Genomic DNA, 18275 nt, shown 5'->3' with positions numbered 1-18275 from the left:
TGTACCCAAATGAACCACAAAGGAAGAGGCTAACTCCAGGTCATTACCTTGTGTCTTTTTGGGAGGAGTAGGGGGCTTTGTTTTCAGATTCAAAGCAGTCTGATCACGGCATTCAGAATGACCTGCCCCGAGACACACAGGCCTGTAAGCACTAACCCACCCCCCGACATACACACATACACACACACACACACACACACACAGAGCACAAGTTAATTTAAAATATAATGATCTGGGCCTGCAGACACATTTCTCCTTTTGCCTCCCGGAAGCAGCCTTCCATTGAGTTCAGAAAATCTGGTCCAGCTAGTCTAAAAGGGAAAAGAAATGGTCTACCGTTGCCCTGGAGTAGCTGCTGCTCCCTGCTTTCCCCGGGGACGTGGCAGGGACCACTTCCCCAGGGATCCTGCCACTTGCATTTTTTCTGGTTGCATTCCCACCCGCCTTCACAAGAAACATGCCCTGATAGGTGATCTGTCTCTTAGAGGAGAGAGGGATGCTTCGGGGGTTTTCTGCTGCTGTTGTTTATTTGTTTTGTTCTGTTCATTCTTAAGAGAGGCTTTTAAGAAAACCACTGTGACGTTAATTTCAGATCTCAGCGGCCTAAGCAGGGCACCCTTGGACAGCTGGGCTCCTTTATGTGGAGGATGTTATCTAGGGATTCTGCCTAAAAACTCGTGTGGAGGAGCCCAGAGCAGGGCTCTCCACTGGCCTGGGGGCTGAGGGCACAGCTGGCAGAGAGAGGGGTTGGGAGAAGGGAATGGCCACATGAAGAGCCAGCCCTGACAGAGGGGCAGACAGTCCACAGAGCCGAGGTGAGATTGTCTGGGGAGGCTGTGATCGTGGAGGAGATGTGAGAGGCACTTTCTGCTGGGGCATACTTTTATGGGAAAGCAACCAGAAAAATCAAAACTGCAAAAAGCTGAGGCAGCCTGCCTCTGTCCAGAGGAGGTGCAGAACTGGGCTCCCATCACACTGAGTTCTCCCATGCTCCCTGCGGGGTTTTCTGGAAGAGCCTCCCTGCCCCTGCCCATCCTGCTCTGTATCACTCTGAGCCCTCCACACTGGCCCAGGGACCCTGCACGTGTCCCTTCTTCAGACCACTGCGCCACCTCTCTGCACTTTGACCTGTATGGAAGCCGGCAGGGCTGAGATGGGATGGGCATTTTAACTTTTACTGGGCTCTTTGTAACACAAACAGCCCAATGTAGTGAATTCCTTAAACCCCTGGTTTTAGATTGCAGATTTCTATTGGATGATCTGGGAGATTCTGGCACTGCCCTTCAGAATTATTGGTCTACAGGTCCATGCTCCTTCCCTCACACGTCCACCTTCCTGCTCCCCCTGGAAAGGTGCAGCCCAAGAGTTCTGGGAATGTTTGGGGAACTGCTGTCCACCTGCTGTAGGTTGACCCAAAGCCACTTATCTGTTCTCATCAAATGACCACGGTGAAGATCCGAGTTCTCTTCTGGTTTCTCTCCATGGATTTCTGGGCAGGCAGAGAACTCTGGTTTGGGGGATCAGGCAGACCCACTGACCTTGGCCAAGAAACTTAAAAGCCCAGAGACTCAATTGCCTCCAACATCAAATGGGGAAAAGAGTGTCCCGGCCTTGTGAGGTTGTCAGGATTGCATAGCACGTGTGTAAAGGGCTTTCCACAAGCAGGTGGGCACTGGTGCCTGCTGTCAGGATGATGTTACCCCAGCAGGTATTGTTCAAGTGATGTTTGTTTCAACCTTTCTACACTGATTTGACAGAACCAAACTCATATCTGCCGTTCTCTGAGCATAGGGAAAGGAACCTGTCTCTGTATATTCGGATATCAACCATGTGTGGATGGCAGACATTTGGCTGGAGGGAACACCTCCTCCCTCTGAGGAAGGGGCTGGAAGCTGGTCTTCCCCCTCCAAGAACTGGTGGGTGCACTGAGCCTTATGTAAAGGCAATGCTGAGCCATGGCCATGGGCATCTCTGTGGGGACCCTGGTAAAGGAGACTGTTCCAAGTGTCCCCAAAGGGATGGAAAATGAAACTTGGAGACAGACATTTGGGGGACAGTGATGCATAATAAAAATGTATGTGGCCACCTTACAATATTGCTAAGTTTCAAAATATATAAAGTTGATATTTGAGTTCTATTTTTATAAAATAGTTCTAGATTTATGGCGATATGTACATGTGTATTTATAGCCTTTCAATTTTAGGTTACAGTTTTGTGCTCTAAAGAAATATATGTATGACTCCAATAAAGATGTTTAAAAAAAAAAAAAAAAAGAAATATATGTATGACTAAAGAACTGTATATTGAAAGCACTATATTCAAATAATTTAAAGACTGTAAGTCTGTATTCAATAAAATGTAATGCCAAGAAAGATGGTGTTGGCTATTGTTTCTACCCAGAAATGCTATAAAAATCCTGTAGTAAATTCTGTGAGCTGGGTCAACAATTCATTCGCCTCTGAGGTCTGACAGCAGCAGTGGCAGCTATCTAAAAGACAGGGGTTGGGAGAGAAAAGGGGGGAAGGAACTTAGTCTCTCCTAGTGTGTGGCATGCCACCATGGGGTGGGGGTGAGGGTCAGAGAGGCTTCATGGGATGTTTGTGATCAGGTTGGCAGAAACCTGGGTGTAGAGATGGGTGTTTCCACTCAAGCCTGCACGAACACGCATAAGCAGAATGAAGTGGAGGGAAAAGCATCAAGCTCAGAGGTGGGATGCCTAAACTGGAGCCCCAGGTCTGTCTCTAGCTTGCTGTTAGAGACAGAGTGACTTTGGGGATGTCACTTTCACCTCTCTAGCCCTCAGTTCCCTCACCTGTAAAATGGGGATGTTGATATCAGCACTACCCATTTCCAGGGTTGTAGCAAGATGACAGAAGATGGTCACTGTTCGAAAACTTCAAAGTGATGTAAAAACTTAACAGCCTTCCTGCAGGCTCACAGGTACATGTGCACAGAGGTTCCTGCACCCTGCACAGGTATATTCCCAGCTGCAACATCCCCTCCACAGCCCCAAGGATCCACAGAACCAGAACTGAGCTTCCTTCAAATAGAAGCCCAAATCGAACCTTAAAGTGTATGAATTTGTGTGACTGGGATGCAGAAAAGCATTATCCGAAAAGACAATGGCTAAGAATATTCCGGGAGCAATGGGGGGGGATAGGAAGGAACAGGAGGAAAGTAATGTGAGTTTGCTCTTATTGATCACATATATCACACGTGGCCCCAAAATAACAAGATATAGGTGACAGAGAAGAGTACCAACAGGCAAGCCAACCCCCAACATGCAAAATAATGCCACCCCCTCCTTGTTGTCTCTGAAGGTCCTGAGAGGTAGCCATTGGTACATTCAGGTAAAAATGTAAGGAGGAGTCCTTCCTAGGTTCACAAGAGCAGCCATGAGTTTCCAAATTACTCCTAAGCAGTTCTTCTTGCGGGTAGAGAGAAAACCAGTACCTTGGTTTCCCTTTATAAATTCAGGCAGTCTCCCTGCTTTTATGTTTCTCTGAGTTTTCTTTCCAAAGAGGCCTCTTGAGTCTGCAGGATGAATAGTATGGCATCTGGGGGAAAAGCTGGCCTCATCTTTCTCAAAGCCCTGTTCTCCCTCATTCCCTAAGGACCAGCTCTCTCCTTGTTCTTTTCTTTCTGCTTCTTCCACCTCCTTGTGGGATTTCACTTTCTATTTCTGTTCCTTTTATATCGTTGGACCCCAGGATTCTGTCCTTGGTCTCCATTTCTTATATTTAAGGAGCCTGCAAAATGGCAGGCTGAGCTGGTACAGAAGGGCCCCTTCTGCCTATAAAAACATACACACAAAGAGGAAGGAAATTTTAAACATAGAGTCAAGTTCAAAAGAAAGAAAAGAAATCCCCACATTCCAGAAAAAAAAGGCTGTTCAAAACAGAGCAGTGAGTGGGAGCTAAAGGTATGTCGGACCAGACACAGACTCCAGTGGTTGACAGTGGGCTTTTCCACCCCTGCAAGTTGACAGGACGTAACCTCAGCCCAGCCGAGGTGGGAGATACAGCTAAACACCCCTCACAAAAAAGGAACCTCAGAGGGGTGTCCCAACACTTTTCTAAAAAGGACTAGAAACACTCTTCCCATCAGCCCAGGGGAGCATTAAGGAACCAGGCCATTCACTCAGGGCTGCAGATGGTGGAAAAAAGAGATCCATGAGAAATCTAATTATAAGCTTATGCCACATGTGGATGTAGAATCTGAATGTATACACCTTATCTGTAAAGCAGGAATTCCAAGCCAATAGTTTATTTAAATTGCCTGGGTTAGTAAGATCCGAAGGGCCTCAGCAGAATCAAGTATAAAACTGCTCTCCACAACCCTGGACACACCAAACCCCCAGGGGGAAAACACTCCATTAAAAATGAGCTCACAGTCAAAAAATACAAACAGCACAAGAGATGGCTCACAGGAGGGAAAGCAGCGGATAAAAGAAACAGGTGAATAATATCACAAAGGCTGGAGAAAAGAGATGACTCAAAGAGAAGCCATGAAATAGATGTGTTTAACATTATATAAAAAATAAAAGTACAGGAGAGATACATATAGAAGTTCACAAAGGAGAGATTAGATACAGTGGGGGGAAAGCACTATTCAAAGAGAAAATGGTTAAGAATATTACAAAATCCAGAAAACACACCATTCTAAAACTCATAGTCAAAAAAGAGATAATAATGGAAATTTTAAAATACTTAGAGCAGGATGATAATAAAGATACTTCATATCAAAACCTCTGGGATACAGCAAAAGCGATGCTTTGAGGGAAATTTATACTTACATCAGAAAAGAGGAAAGACTCAAGATTGACGAGCTAAGTGTAATTTAAAAGTAAGAAAAAAGGACCAAACAATAGACTCAAAGAAAGCAGAAGGAACAGTAAACTCAAAGAAAGTAATAAAGATAAAAACAGCTCTCAGTGAAAGAGAAAGCAAAAAACAATAGAGAAGCTAAATAAGGGAAAAGTTGATTCTTTGAAAAGACTAACAAAATAGACAAGTCTCTGGTAAAACCAACAAAATAAAAAGAGAAGGTCAGAAATAAATAATAATATGAATAAAAAGCTGACATAACTACAATAAAGTAGATGATAAAAGGATAACAAAAACACATCAACCACTTTATGGCAATAAATTTAAAAACAGATTAAAAACAGAAAAATTCTTAGAAAAATATAATTGACTAAAACTGATGTAAGAAGAAATAAAATTTCTGGATAGTCTTATAAATCTTAAACCAAAGTGATAATTTAAAGTCTTCCCACTCGGGGGAAAAACGGGGGATGTCAAGAACATTAAATTTTATAGACATGTTCTACCAAACATTCTAAGAAGTACTCATTTCAGTTGTATACAAAATAAATAAAGGGATATTCCCTCTTCTTCTATACTCCCTTATTTATTCTCTGAAGCCAGTGTAACTTTAATATCCAAACCAGACTAGGACATACAAAGAAAAACTACAGGCCCGGGCTTCCCTGGTGGCGCAGTGGTTGAGAGTCCGCCTGCTGATGCAGGGGACACGGGTTCATGCCCCGGTCCGGGAAGATCCCACATGCCATGGAGCGGCTGGGCCCGTGAGCCATGGCTGCTGAGGCTGTGCGTCCGGAGCCTGTGCTCCGCAAAGGGAGAGGCCACAGCAGTGAGAGGCCCACGTACCGGAAAAAAAAAAAAAAAAAAAACTACAGGCCCATTTAACTCATGCATATATATCCAAAAATCCTAAATGAAATACTAGCAAACAAATTCTAACAGAATATAAAAGAAATAATACACCCATGATCAATTCAGGTTTATCTAAGAATGCAAAGTATTTTAATATTAGAAGATATCTAATATCTAATCTCATCAACAGCCTAAAGAATAAAAATAATAGGATCATTCTAATCATTAAAATCACTAAAATACATTCAAAAAATTCAACAGTCATTCATAATTTTAAAAAACTCATAGTAAAATGGAATTAGAAAAGAACTTAGCTTGACAAAAATCTACAAAAACATACAATATACATCATCCTAAATAGGTAAATGTTGGAAATGTTTTCTATCCTTTAAAATCAGGGTAAGGGGACTTCCCTGGCGGTCCAGTGGTTAAGAATCTGCCTTCCAATGCAGGGGACCCGGGTTCAATCCCTGGTCGGGGAACTGAGATCCCACATGTGCGGGGCAACTAAGCCCATGCGCTCTAGAGCCCGCGCGCCACAACTAGAGAGAAGCCCGCGTGCCGCAGCTAAGACCCGACGCAGCCAAAAATAAATAAATAAATATTTAAAAAATAAAACTAAAATAAAATCAGGGTTAAGGAGACGATAGGCAGTATTATCACTTCTATTCTTCATTCCACTAGAGGTTCTAGCCTGTCCAATAAGAAGGAAAAAAGAAAGGCTTACTCAAGTAAATAAAATTATCATTGTTTGTAGACAGTATGATTGTCTACATAGAAAACTCAAAAGAATCTACAATTAATAGAAATCATAAGAAACGGTCAAGGTAGCTTATATAAAATCAATATATAAAAGTCATCTTCATTTTATACAGCAATAAAATCACAATGTGAAATACACAACTTACAATAGAAACTTGCAATAAGTTTAACAAAAGACATGCAGAGCCATGCACAGATAATAATAAACTATACTTAAAGACATTGAAGAAGATCTAAATAAAGGAGAGGTATTTCAATATAATAAATAGGAAGGCGTCAGAAAGATTCAGTTTTCCCCAAATCGATTTCTAGATTCAATGCAACTCCGGCGAAATATTCAATGGGTGAACTTCTGTTTCTGATAACGGTAGAGTAGTTTAATTCAGACTATGCTTCCTACATAAGACATCTTTAAAAATCTGTCACATATGTTTTTTTAAATCTTCTTGAAAAATCAAGAAAAGAGCTAACTGGATTAAGATCAGGAAGAGTATGAGAGTAAGCATAGCACTGGAGATACTTTTTCTCTGGAACTATCTAGTGATATTGAATAGGCAACCTAGAAGATGAGATGCAATTTGGAGTTTGCAGAGTTAGGCTTAACAAAAATTGGAGTCTAACACCACCAAGGGGGGGAAGCCTGGTAATCTACAATCCTCATTGGGTTAGGATCCAAAAAGACTGCACCACAGAAATGAGGAAAAAATATAAATAAACCAACCTCCACATGGACTGCAGCCCAGTTTCAGGCCATCTGGATGGCTCAGAAAATCTCAAGTCCTGAAATTGTATTAAGATGATCCTGGGTCGCTGGTGCCACCAGGACCTGGCAAGAAGTGAAAAATAAAGTCATCTATAGAGGAAAATAACATCTTTCTTGGCCTCAACTTATTTCGACAAATAATTTTTCTAGTACAATGTCCAGTACACAATTAAAGGAAACCAAGCACTCTAGGAGACAAGACAAAATGACAGAAACTAGCAGAAATAACAACAGAAACAGACACATGGGGTCTCTAGAGAATGGAATTCCCAAACACAGACTATAAAACAAGTATTTTTACTATGATTAAGAAGCTAAAACCAAACTGAAAAACTTGGCAAGAAACTGAACTCTAAAAAGTGGCACAGCAAATTTGAAAAGGGACCAAACTAAAATTCTTGAATTGAAAAATAAATAACTGAAATAACCAGATTAATGGTTTTGATAGTATTTAAGACACAACTGCAGAAAAATTAGTAAAATGGATTACAGGTAAAAATGAATGAATGAATGAATCAATCAATCAATCCATGAATACACACATACACACAATCCCAAAAGAAGCACGGAAGAAAGAAAGAGAGAAAAACACAGGAGAGAAGAGACTGTGCGAAGAATACAGCAGGAATACAGTGAGAATACATTGAGAAAGTCTTACGTACATTTAACTGGAGTCCCTGAAAAGTGAGAAAATGGGACAGAAGCAATATGTGAAGAGATAATGGCTCAAAATTTTCCGAAAACAGGTGAAGGATTTAAATTCAAAGTTTTAAGTGTCCCAACAAACCCCAGGCAGGATCAATAAAAAGACATCTATGTAAACCTTACAAAGGTTTCCAGTCCATGCTACACGCCTGACCTGCCTGGGAAGGTTACTTGACACCTCTGACGCTCAGTTTTGTAAATACAAATTACAGCCTATTTCATAGAAACGGTAAAATGATTAAACAAGATAACACGGAAGGTGCTTAGCTTGTCGCCTGACACATACTTTCTGTAACTAGCTGTAAACGTTGGCTATTGTTGTTATTTATCATTAACACTTGCCGTACCAAGTTGAAATTCCGTGTTTACCGGGCTGCGCCAGTGACGAGAGCAAGTGGCCTTTTTGCACCCCAGCAGAGGGCACACAGTAGTTGGTGCAGGCATTCAAGAAGGGAGACTCCTCACCCCCAGTCCCTACGCCAGGCACTTGGCAGAGGACTTGGGGTGCAGGGGATCTTCGAGCTCCATGCCCACCCTTCGTGGCCCTGCCCACCCACGCACGACCACGCCCATTCCCAAGGGCCTGAAAAGCAGTTACCTAGCAGCGTGTACTGCCCCGTAACCCCAGCAGGAGGCCCGGTCACGCCCAGGAACGCGTTGGTCATCATGCCCTAGGGGCCGTACAGCTCAGTCGGCCTGTCAGTGGAGCACCGCACCTACCGCTTGGAGGGCCTGTTAGGTAGGCAGCTGAGCGCCAAAGGGCCACCCAGTTGAGTGCGCCCAGGTACACCGCAGCCTCTGAGCATCTGTGCCGGCTGTGCCCTCTGCCTAGACTTCCTTCATTCCTCAGACCTAGACCGAGTGCCACTTCCTCTGGAAAGTCGGCCCTAAGCCCCACAGCTGCAGGATGTTTTAGCATCTTCTTCTGGCTTCTGCTGCCTCAATATTAGAGCAGGAAGAAACATACACTGTGAGCCCACTGGGTGCTGGGTAGTAAATGCAAATTACCTGGATAGAAAATATTACATACCCTGCTTTACACATTGGGAAACTGAGAAGCAGGAATATTAAGTGACTTTTCCAAGGTACGTGGCTGAAAAATGGCAGAGAGTCTGTCCCTTGATCATCCATTCATGCAACAAACCTTCACTGAGCAAGTAATATGTGTTGGACACTCTTCCAGGTACTGGGGACACACTGGTGAACATGATACGTGTCCTTGAAGTGACTGTGTCATTGTTGACTGCTAACTGACAGCTGTGCCAAGGCTCTGACACAGGAGCGTAATCATAGTGGGACCTGCCACTGGCCATAATTGGAGGGGAGAGGACAGAGATCTGGAAAGGTTTACTTGCCTGAATTACATCTGAGTTGAGCTTTAAAGAATGAGGAGAAGCTAACCAGGTAAAGGAAGAAAGAGCACTCCAGGTAGGGGGACTAATATCTGCAAAGGCTGGAAGCATGAACAAATGACCTATGTATTTGTTGAACTGATGGGAAGATGAGGCTAGAGAGGTGGACAGGGGCCAGATCCTGCAGGGCTATGTAGTATTAGACAGGGGAAATAAACTGTGGCTGCTGTGAGTAGAACAGATTAGAGGGGGCCAAGAATGGAAGCAGGGAGACAAGGGATGGTTGTGGTGGTCCAGGGGAGAGATGATAGTAGCTTGGACCAGGACAGCCTTAAAGGGGTAGTGGATTAAAGTAAAAGTAACAGTACTCCCTAAGAGGATGGAGATGGGAGGCGAGGTTCAGGGGGCTGTGCTCCAGATCCAGTGTCTGGCTAGAAAACCCTAGAGTTTACAAAAACACTGTTTGAACTAATAAAAAAAATCAGCACAGTTTAACTATACAAAATCAACACACAGGACTTCCCTGGTGGCGCAGTGGTTAAGAATCCGTCTGCCAATGCAGGGGACACGGGTTCAAGCCCTGGTCCGGGAAGATCCCACATGCTGCGGAGCAACTAAGCCCGTGCACGACAACTACTGAGCCTGCGTGCCTACAGCCCGTGCTCCACAACAAAGAGTAGCCCCCGCTCGCCACAACTGAAGCCCACGCGCAGCAACGAAGACCCAATGCAGCCAAAAAGTAATTAATTAATTTAAAAATATCAACACACAAAAATCAATTGTAATTCTGTAACTAACAATGAACCATCTCAAAAGGAAGTTAACAATTCCATTTACAATAGCATCTAAAAGAACAAAACACATATGAACAGATCTAACCAAGGAGGTGCAAATCTTACACACTGAAAACTACAAAAATTGCTAAAAGAAATCAAAGAAAACCTAAGTAAATGGAAAAATATACCATGTGCATGGATTGAAAGACTTAATATTGTTAGATGACAATACTTCCCAAAGCAGTATACAGATTCAATGCAATTCCTATCAAAATCTCAATGGTGGTGTTTTTGCAGAAATGGAAAAACTCATCCTAAAATTCATAGGTAATTTCAAGGGACTGAGACTAGCCCAAACAATCTCAAGAAAGAACAAAGTTGGAGGTATCACACTTGCTGATTTCATAACTTACTCAAAGTTATAGTAATCAAAATAGTGTGGTACTGTCATAAGGATAAGTATATAGACCAATGGAATAGAATTGAGAGTCTAGAAGTAAACCATCACCTTTATAGTCAATTGACTTTTGTCGTGAGAGTCAGGACTGCTCAATGCATTAAGAACATTCTCTTTAACAATTTGTCCTGGGGAAAGTGGATATCTACATGAATATCTTTTGAATGAAGTTAGACCCTTATACCATATATAAAAATTAACTCGAAATTGATCAGAGGTCTAAATTTAGAAACTAAAAAACTCTTAGAAGGAAACATAGGGGCAATTCTGAATGACCTTAGATTTGGCAAGTATGTCTTGAACACCGAAAGCATAGGCAACAAAACAAAAATCAGAACAACTGAAATTCATTACAGTTAAAAACTTTTGTGCATCGAAGGACACTACTAAAAAAGTGAAAAGACAATCTATAGAATGGGAGAAAAGATTTGCAGATCATATATCTGCAGTCAGGACCTCTCATTGTCATTGGGATGCTTAATAGGCATCTCGGACCAATATGTCCAAAATATCTAAACCAGACTCCTAATACTCACCAGTCCCTCCTGTATTTTTTCCATCTCAGTTCATAGCAGTGCCATTCTTTCACTTACTCAAGCCAAAAACCTTGCAGGCATCTTTCTCTACTCTCTTTCCCTCACACTCCCCATCTAGTCTAGCAGCACATTCTGTTGGCTCTATCTTCAAAGCATCCCGACAGAATTCAACCATGCCCTAACCTCCCTGCCACCACCCTCGGTCTCTTTGTCCAAGCCACCGTCAGTCATCTCTTGCTTGGATCACCGCCCTGGCTTTCTCACTGAGCCCACTGCGACCACCTTGTCCCCTGCAGTATGTTCTCAAAGCCAGGTGATGCCATTAAACCTGAGTCAGAGCATGGCCCTTGCCTCTGAGAACATTCTGGTTGCTCCTACAGTGGCCTGCCAGGCTCCTGATGACTTCCCTGACCTCATCTCCCCCTGTTGCTACTTACCCTCTCGGACCAGGGCTTGAACCCGTGTCCCCTGCATTAGCAGGCAGATTCTTAACCACTGCGCCACCAGGGAAGTCCCTGGTCTTTTCTCTTTACTCTCTCAGCCTTCAGGTCTTTCTCAAAAGTCACCTTCACAGACAGGTCTTCCTTGAGCATCTCCATTGACAATGTCGACACTTCCCTCAGTCTCCCTTTTCCTTATCTCCCTTCCCTCCTCTTTTATTTCTTCCTAGCGCTCATTGGTATCCAACATAACATATATTTCACCTATTTCTCTTGTTATCCTTGTCTCCTACCGGGATGAATGCTTCAGGGGCTCAGGGATTCTTGTCTGTTCTGTTCTCTGCTCTGTCCCAGGGTCTGGAACTGTGCCTGGCATATCTGAAGGACTGATAAATACTAGTTAAAATGAACCTGCGTGGAGCAAACGCTGGAACCACAGAAGGTGAGACTGGAAGAAGCAAGGAAAGTGAGAACCAGGCAGACCACAGGATATGGGCAGTGGTCCCTCTGAGGGCTGCAACGGTAGGAGAGAATCTGGAGGTACAGAAGGCAAGTGAGATGAGGAGTTCAAGAAGAAAATAGCTAATAGGCACCAAACTGTTAGCAGGAGTTATCTCTAGAAAAAGATAAATCCATGGTTGATGAAGGACATAGAGTGTTCCCAAAGACCTGTGATGGGAGGGGAAGTTGGCCCAGTAACTTTGGGGGGCAACCTGGCAGTGTCTTAAAATTTAGCTGTATACTGTAGAATCCAGCTACTCCATTTCTCAGTTTCATAAATATATAAAAACTCGCACATGTACATGGAAACATGCCCATGAAGATTTTCTGCATTCCTTGGTCATCTTGAAAAATTGGAAACGACCGGAAAAAGGAATGACTGGCTATATCGCAGTACATCTGTCACATGAAACGCAACACGGCAGATCTGTGTGTACTGATGGGGCTGGATTGCCACAGCCATTGTGTTAAAGGAATAAAGCATATTCCGGAATTTTATGCACACTATGATCTCACTTCCACTGAAAAAGACAAAAGGAGGGGGAGGGGAAGAATTATAGGCGATTTTTAAATCTGTGTCCTTTTCTGTAATTTTTAAGGTTTTTAAGAACTCATCAGTCTGCATTACATTTATAATCTGATAAAGTTTTAGAGTTTAAAATATGTTTTTACCAGCACAAGTGTTTTAAGAAGCAAGAAAGGAGATAGATCAGAGCATGAATCTGCTGGAAGGGTGAGGGAGAACTGGGTGAGCCACTGAATGTGCTAATGGGTCTTCGCCTCTGACGATGCAAGTTCAGGAGAAGGTGGGCAGAGGCTCCAACTGCAGGAGGTAAAGGAGTGGTAGAGATGAGGAAATAAAGAGCCCAGGCAGCTCTTCCCACAGTAGGGGAGGGGAAGGCGTATTTTAAGAGGATCAAGGGGAGAATTTTTATGATTGAAGGAGACTTGAGTATTGCAAGGTATCAGCAGGTGGTTGATTTTTAAAGTTAGCTTTGTATATCCCTGAATGGTAGTTCATATAATACTGGCAGCCAACATTTACTGAGGGCTGGTGACAAATGCTGGGGTGTTAACAGAAGCAAAGCAGGGAGCATCTGCTCCCCTTTCTCTGTTCAACACTCCCCCCATCATTTTAGACCCAACTAACATCACACCAAGCACAGAGTGGTGCATTTGCAGGCTCTCATTTGTAAAATCTGCCTCTGAGTTCTGTGCATTTCTTTAAAAATCATAGCCCTTTTATCATTTCCCGAAACCCTGCTGGCTTTGGAAATATGCCTGATCTCTCCTGAATTTACCATGCCTTAAGCAATCTGAAAAGTTTATTTCTTTCTTTATTACCCATGAATTATAATAGCTTAGCAAAAGTGTCCTGACTATGGCCTCAATACTGATGAAATTAAACTAACTAATGCTGAACAAGAAGTGTTAATTTCCCTCGCCATGGTTGTGCCTTGCCTGCTGTACTTAAGTCTGCCAAATGACCTGCTAAAAAGGAAAAGACTCATAAGAATAGAATCCATCCTTATTTAGCTAAGTTGCTCTGTGTACCATCCCCCTGTCCCTAGCTATGCATTAGCTACACACGTTAATAGTCATTGGCTTTGCATCTGTGCCGAGCAGAGGAGGGAGAGATGCCTGTCTGTTTGCCTTGACTTCCTAACCAGGAACATGTAAATCATTTGCAGGTGGCACACGATTCCACCAGTACTGAGAAGAGGGAGGCTTTTCCATAACCCTCCAGTTCACCCAGATCCCCCTTGAAGAATGAGATGCCACTTCAAAGAGTCAGGTTTTCTGCGGGTGGCCTTACAGCTTCTGGTTGATTTATGCTGGAGTTTAGCCACTACCTTTGCAAAGACTTTGTTGCATGGAGTATATTTATCTGACCTTTCTTTGAATAGACAACCCATAGCAGCTCATAGGAAAAAAATGTGTCCTCCATATAGAGAGGTGGCATTTGGATGAGCTGCAGGAATTCTGGTGCTTCTCCGAGTTTGATCCCTTAAGCCTGCACTGGCCGCCCTGCAGCTGGGCTCAACACATCCTGGAGTGGTGAGAAGGGGACAGGCATCCTGAGGATGAGTAGATGAAGTAGACTCAGAGGTGGCTTATCGCTTTGATAAGACTCAGATTTACGTCACTCGGGGTCCAAAAGAATCGTTGGAGGTGCCCAGCGCCATTAGGAGCTTGTTTATTCAACAAGCTGTATTAACACCAGGCCCAGGGTGGGGCGGGGGGGAGGATGGACTGTGGTCAGTGAAGGAGACACGGGGCTTTGTAAGGCAAAATGAGGACTGACATGGTATGATGAGGATTCTTCCTGTGGGACGTCATTTGCTCAGATGTTGAGGCATATTCCCATTTTTGGCACTGCCGCCACCTCCATAGGGTGGGTTATTCGGTGGATTAAACCCTATTTCTTAGGTAAACCTTGCCACAAAATAGTGCTGCTGTTCTCATAAAACAAACTCCAAACGCAGATGTTACATGAGGCTTGGTGAGATGTGCTCTGCAGGGAAAGGGCCATAGCAGGTTGTGGGGTACACACCTTCCCGGGTCTCCTTCTACAGAGCCCCTCCTCCCTTACACTCCCGGTCACAGGGACCGGCCCCAGGTGGAACCTGCACCCCTTCTCTCCAGAACCCCCAGGATTTAGAGAGCTGGTATTATGTGTTATCAGAATAGAGGTAGCACCTTGCCCCCAGAGGTGGGGTGTAAGGTGGGTACGGAGAAGCTGTTTTGTTCCTGATTTCTCCCAATCAAATTGAAGTACATGTCCCAGGAGCGTCTTCAGACAATGCAACGCCAAGGTCATGGAGGCCAAATCGCCTCCTACCTACCAGCTTGCAGCTTTTCCCTCTCTGGCTATAACTCCCCTCTCCAGAGGGGGCGCTGCTGGGGGAGTATCTGATCCCCAGAATTCTCTGCCCACAAACTGCCTTCATGCCTCCCCGGACGATTCACTGGCCATTCCAAACTGGGTGGACTGCTTCATTTAAACAAGTCACTGGTCCAAACTGAGTGCCTTCCTCTAAAGATGTTTAAGAACAAGACACTTAAATAGGATACAATAACATAAATATGCCAAAGAAAAAGATGCCGGTGTTCTGTAGAGAGAGGTGTTAGCAGCAGTCACAGGGACAATTAGGGCCACCACTGGGTACCCAAGGAGCACTATCTTGTTAATGGAGATCCTCGCTGAGTTGCTTTTTGAAGTTCCTTTCCAGAAGTGAAATTAAAATCACGCAATTAAAATGTTCACAGTTGGGGCTGGATGTTCTTGAACTGATTGAAAGAGAAGAAGTGGACATGGCAACATTTTGAAACAGCAATTGTCTCTGTAATTAAATGCAATTAACTGACATAGCTGTCTGCTTTTCTCCACATAGCACTGATTGAAATGCTAAGCCTTTAAAAAACATGCCCACCATCTGATTTCTCTTTCCATTCTAACCACAATTCTCACCAACGAATGAAGACTGCCAAAGGTGGTGATTTAGTGAACCAACCCTAACACTGAGGTTATAGGGTGAACACATCAGGAAACGTGGGGAGAAATGTGTTGGAGAAAACAGAGCTCCAGGCTGTCCCATGCACATCATTTCTCCTAAACCCATATAGCCTTGCATTTCCACAATAGAGAATAAATCTAACAATTTTCCCATAGCTGATCTCTAGGAAAGGAGCTGTTGAATGTAAGTAATAACCAAAATGCAGATTCCAAAGGGGAGAATAAAAATTTAGTCCATTAGCTTTAAAAAAATTGTTTTCCCTGATTTTTATAGAAAATCTAGAATATGCTAAAAGAATTTTTTTAAGTTTCTCATAATCTCACCACAGAGGGATAATCACTGGATATTTTCTTTTTTCCTAATATATACACATGAATTGCACTGAATACATATTTTTATTGATTGATTGATTGATTTAGGCTGCACTGGATCTTCATTGCTGTGCGCGGGCTTTCTCTAGCTGCAGTGAGCAAGGGCTATTCTTCATTGAGGTGCACATGCTTCTCATTACAGTGACTTCTCTTGTGGCAGAGCACGGGCTCTAGGAGAACAAGCTCAGTAGTTGTGGCGCGTGGGCTCTAGAGCGCACTGGCTTTGGTAGTTGTATCGCACGGGCTTAGTTGCTCCGCAGCACATGGGATCTTCCCAGACCAGGGATCAAACCCGTGTCGCCTGCATTGGCAGGTGGATTCTTAACCACTGGACCACCAGGGAAGTTCCTGAATACACATTTTAATATATATTATACATGTACCCTGATTTTTTGCTTATATTACAAATATTTTTCTTGCTATTAAAAATTTATAAACATTTTTGAAATGTCCAAATAAAATCTCATCATATGCATTTGCCACCATTTACTTGACCATCTTCTTATTATTGGGCATGTAAGTTATTCACAGTATTTTGCTATTATAATAGTACAGAAAGGAATATCTTGTTGCAAAAGCCTGCCTTGTTGCAAAAGTCTGTATTTCTGATTTTTTCCTTAGGGAGCTTTCTTATAAGTGCAATTTCCTGGGCCAGAGATTAGAATCATTTTTTAATTCTAATTTTTGTGAGGCATTTGAGGCTTTTGGTATGTACTTCCAAACTGCCCTCTAGAAAGGTGACCAGTTTATATTTCCATCATCAGGGTAAGACTTTACCTAATTCTGTAAATCCCCTCCAACACTGAGCATCACCTCTATAAGAAAGGCTCAAAACTATTCCTAGAGAAAGCTCATATTTTCACTGATCATATGGCTCTGGGGCAAATCACAACCAAAACAAAAATTTTTCAGGTCTCTGGCTGTGCTTCCCAGCAAAGGGGAGGACACATCGGGGCCAGTACCAGGTGGGCACCCACCAGGGATGTTGAGTTACAGCCATGAACAACTGGAGAGCAGACCAGTCGCTGCCATCCATGAAGACACCTGCATATCAGGTTCATCTGTCCCCGTGGCACCCACATCCTTCCCCATCTTTTCCAGCTGTGTTGGCTAAAGATGGACACCAGGCCATCCTAGAGAAGATAGAAGACTGGAATGTGGTGGAACTCGTGGTGAATGGAGAAGTTGTCTTCCACTGCAACATCAAAGACTTGGAGTTTGGGAAGCCCTTCCCACCAGCATTTTGCCTTCTCTGGGGCATTTCCATTTCTAGTTGAAGTGGTCGATGTGTCCTGCCCATATTCAAAGTGGGTTTCTTTCTGAGTTTTAAATTCTTACTCAAAGCCCCATGCTCTATGGCACATGAATGAGCGCATCCTAAACCATACACAGTAAAGTGCTTGATGCTCTGGGCTTCTTCCCAGAACGCTGGAAACAGAAGAGGGATGGAAAGAAAATGAAGTTTTAGCTCTAGACGTCAAATGGGACTGTGCACATTTAGGGAGAATAGGCTGTTTAGTAGTTTTTCATTTTAATAATGTGTGTTTTATTATTATTTACCTTGAAAATGGTTTTTGTTCTGTTTGATTATTCTATCTAGGCTAGCTAAGACGATCAGAGTTGATATGCCGGCAGTGTGTGGCATCATCAGCTACGTTCTATGGATTTCTTTGCCTCAGAGAGCTTCTGGCTCAGCAGGCTGGCATCATGCATGCCTCACGGTATGCTCAATGTAAAAGCTTTCCCAATCCACTAATACTCTACAAAGGCTGGGACCTTTGGAAATGCTCTCCTAGTGGAAGCCGTATGTTTGTCTTATATAACGTGACATGGTATATAAAGCTGGCTAAAAGAAAATTATACCTATTTCCCCAGGAGGCGATGGTAAACTAGACCCATGGTGCAAAGAGGCCAGGAGAGCTGTACTAAATGCCTACTGATCTCTTCATTGGAACAGGCATCTGAAGTCAGCAGAAGAGCAGGTGCCTCCCGCCATTCTGCAGTACAAGCAAAAGCGGCCATTCCGGGCCGTGGATGCTGGGCTCAGGCAAGGCAACGCACCCTGTCCTTCAGCCTGCACAGCCAGGTTTCTCACCTGGCTGCAAGGAAACGGGGCCCGCAAAAGTAATAAAACCACACCATCTGCAGCATCTCTCAATCTCAACCCATAGGGAGAGCCCTCCAATATCAGGTACACATTGAGCTTGAAGGAAATAAAATGCAATCTAATAACAAAGCGCCATCCCTTGCTAATAACGCAAAGTTGCCAGAAGCATCAGAGATTCCACTGTATAGCAGTGGAGAGCTAGGAGGAGGTAGAATTAAGGATAAGGCAGGAGGGGGGTGGTGGGAGGGAGAATAGTGGGCTTTGAAAATCTGAACCAGGAGTTAATGTCAGTATTTGGAAACCTGTCTA

General features: G+C 43.5%; 1 protein-coding gene across 1 annotated transcript; it reads left to right on the top strand.

The window, feature by feature from the left end:
* The first annotated feature begins 8142 nt into the window (after positions 1-8142).
* C16H10orf53 (chromosome 16 C10orf53 homolog) lies at positions 8143-17799 on the top strand. The gene is given in 4 exon segments (XM_033841698.1): positions 8143-8167; positions 8489-8647; positions 16961-17079; positions 17734-17799. Coding segments are annotated over 4 exon segments (369 nt in total).
* The last annotated feature ends 476 nt before the right edge of the window (positions 17800-18275 follow it).

The sequence above is a fragment of the Tursiops truncatus genome, chromosome 16, assembly GCF_011762595.2.
Source record: "Tursiops truncatus isolate mTurTru1 chromosome 16, mTurTru1.mat.Y, whole genome shotgun sequence".
Classification (NCBI taxonomy): Eukaryota; Metazoa; Chordata; class Mammalia; order Artiodactyla; family Delphinidae; genus Tursiops; species Tursiops truncatus.
The sequence above is the reverse complement of the archived record's forward strand: the minus strand, read 5'-3'. Positions and strand labels throughout refer to the sequence as shown.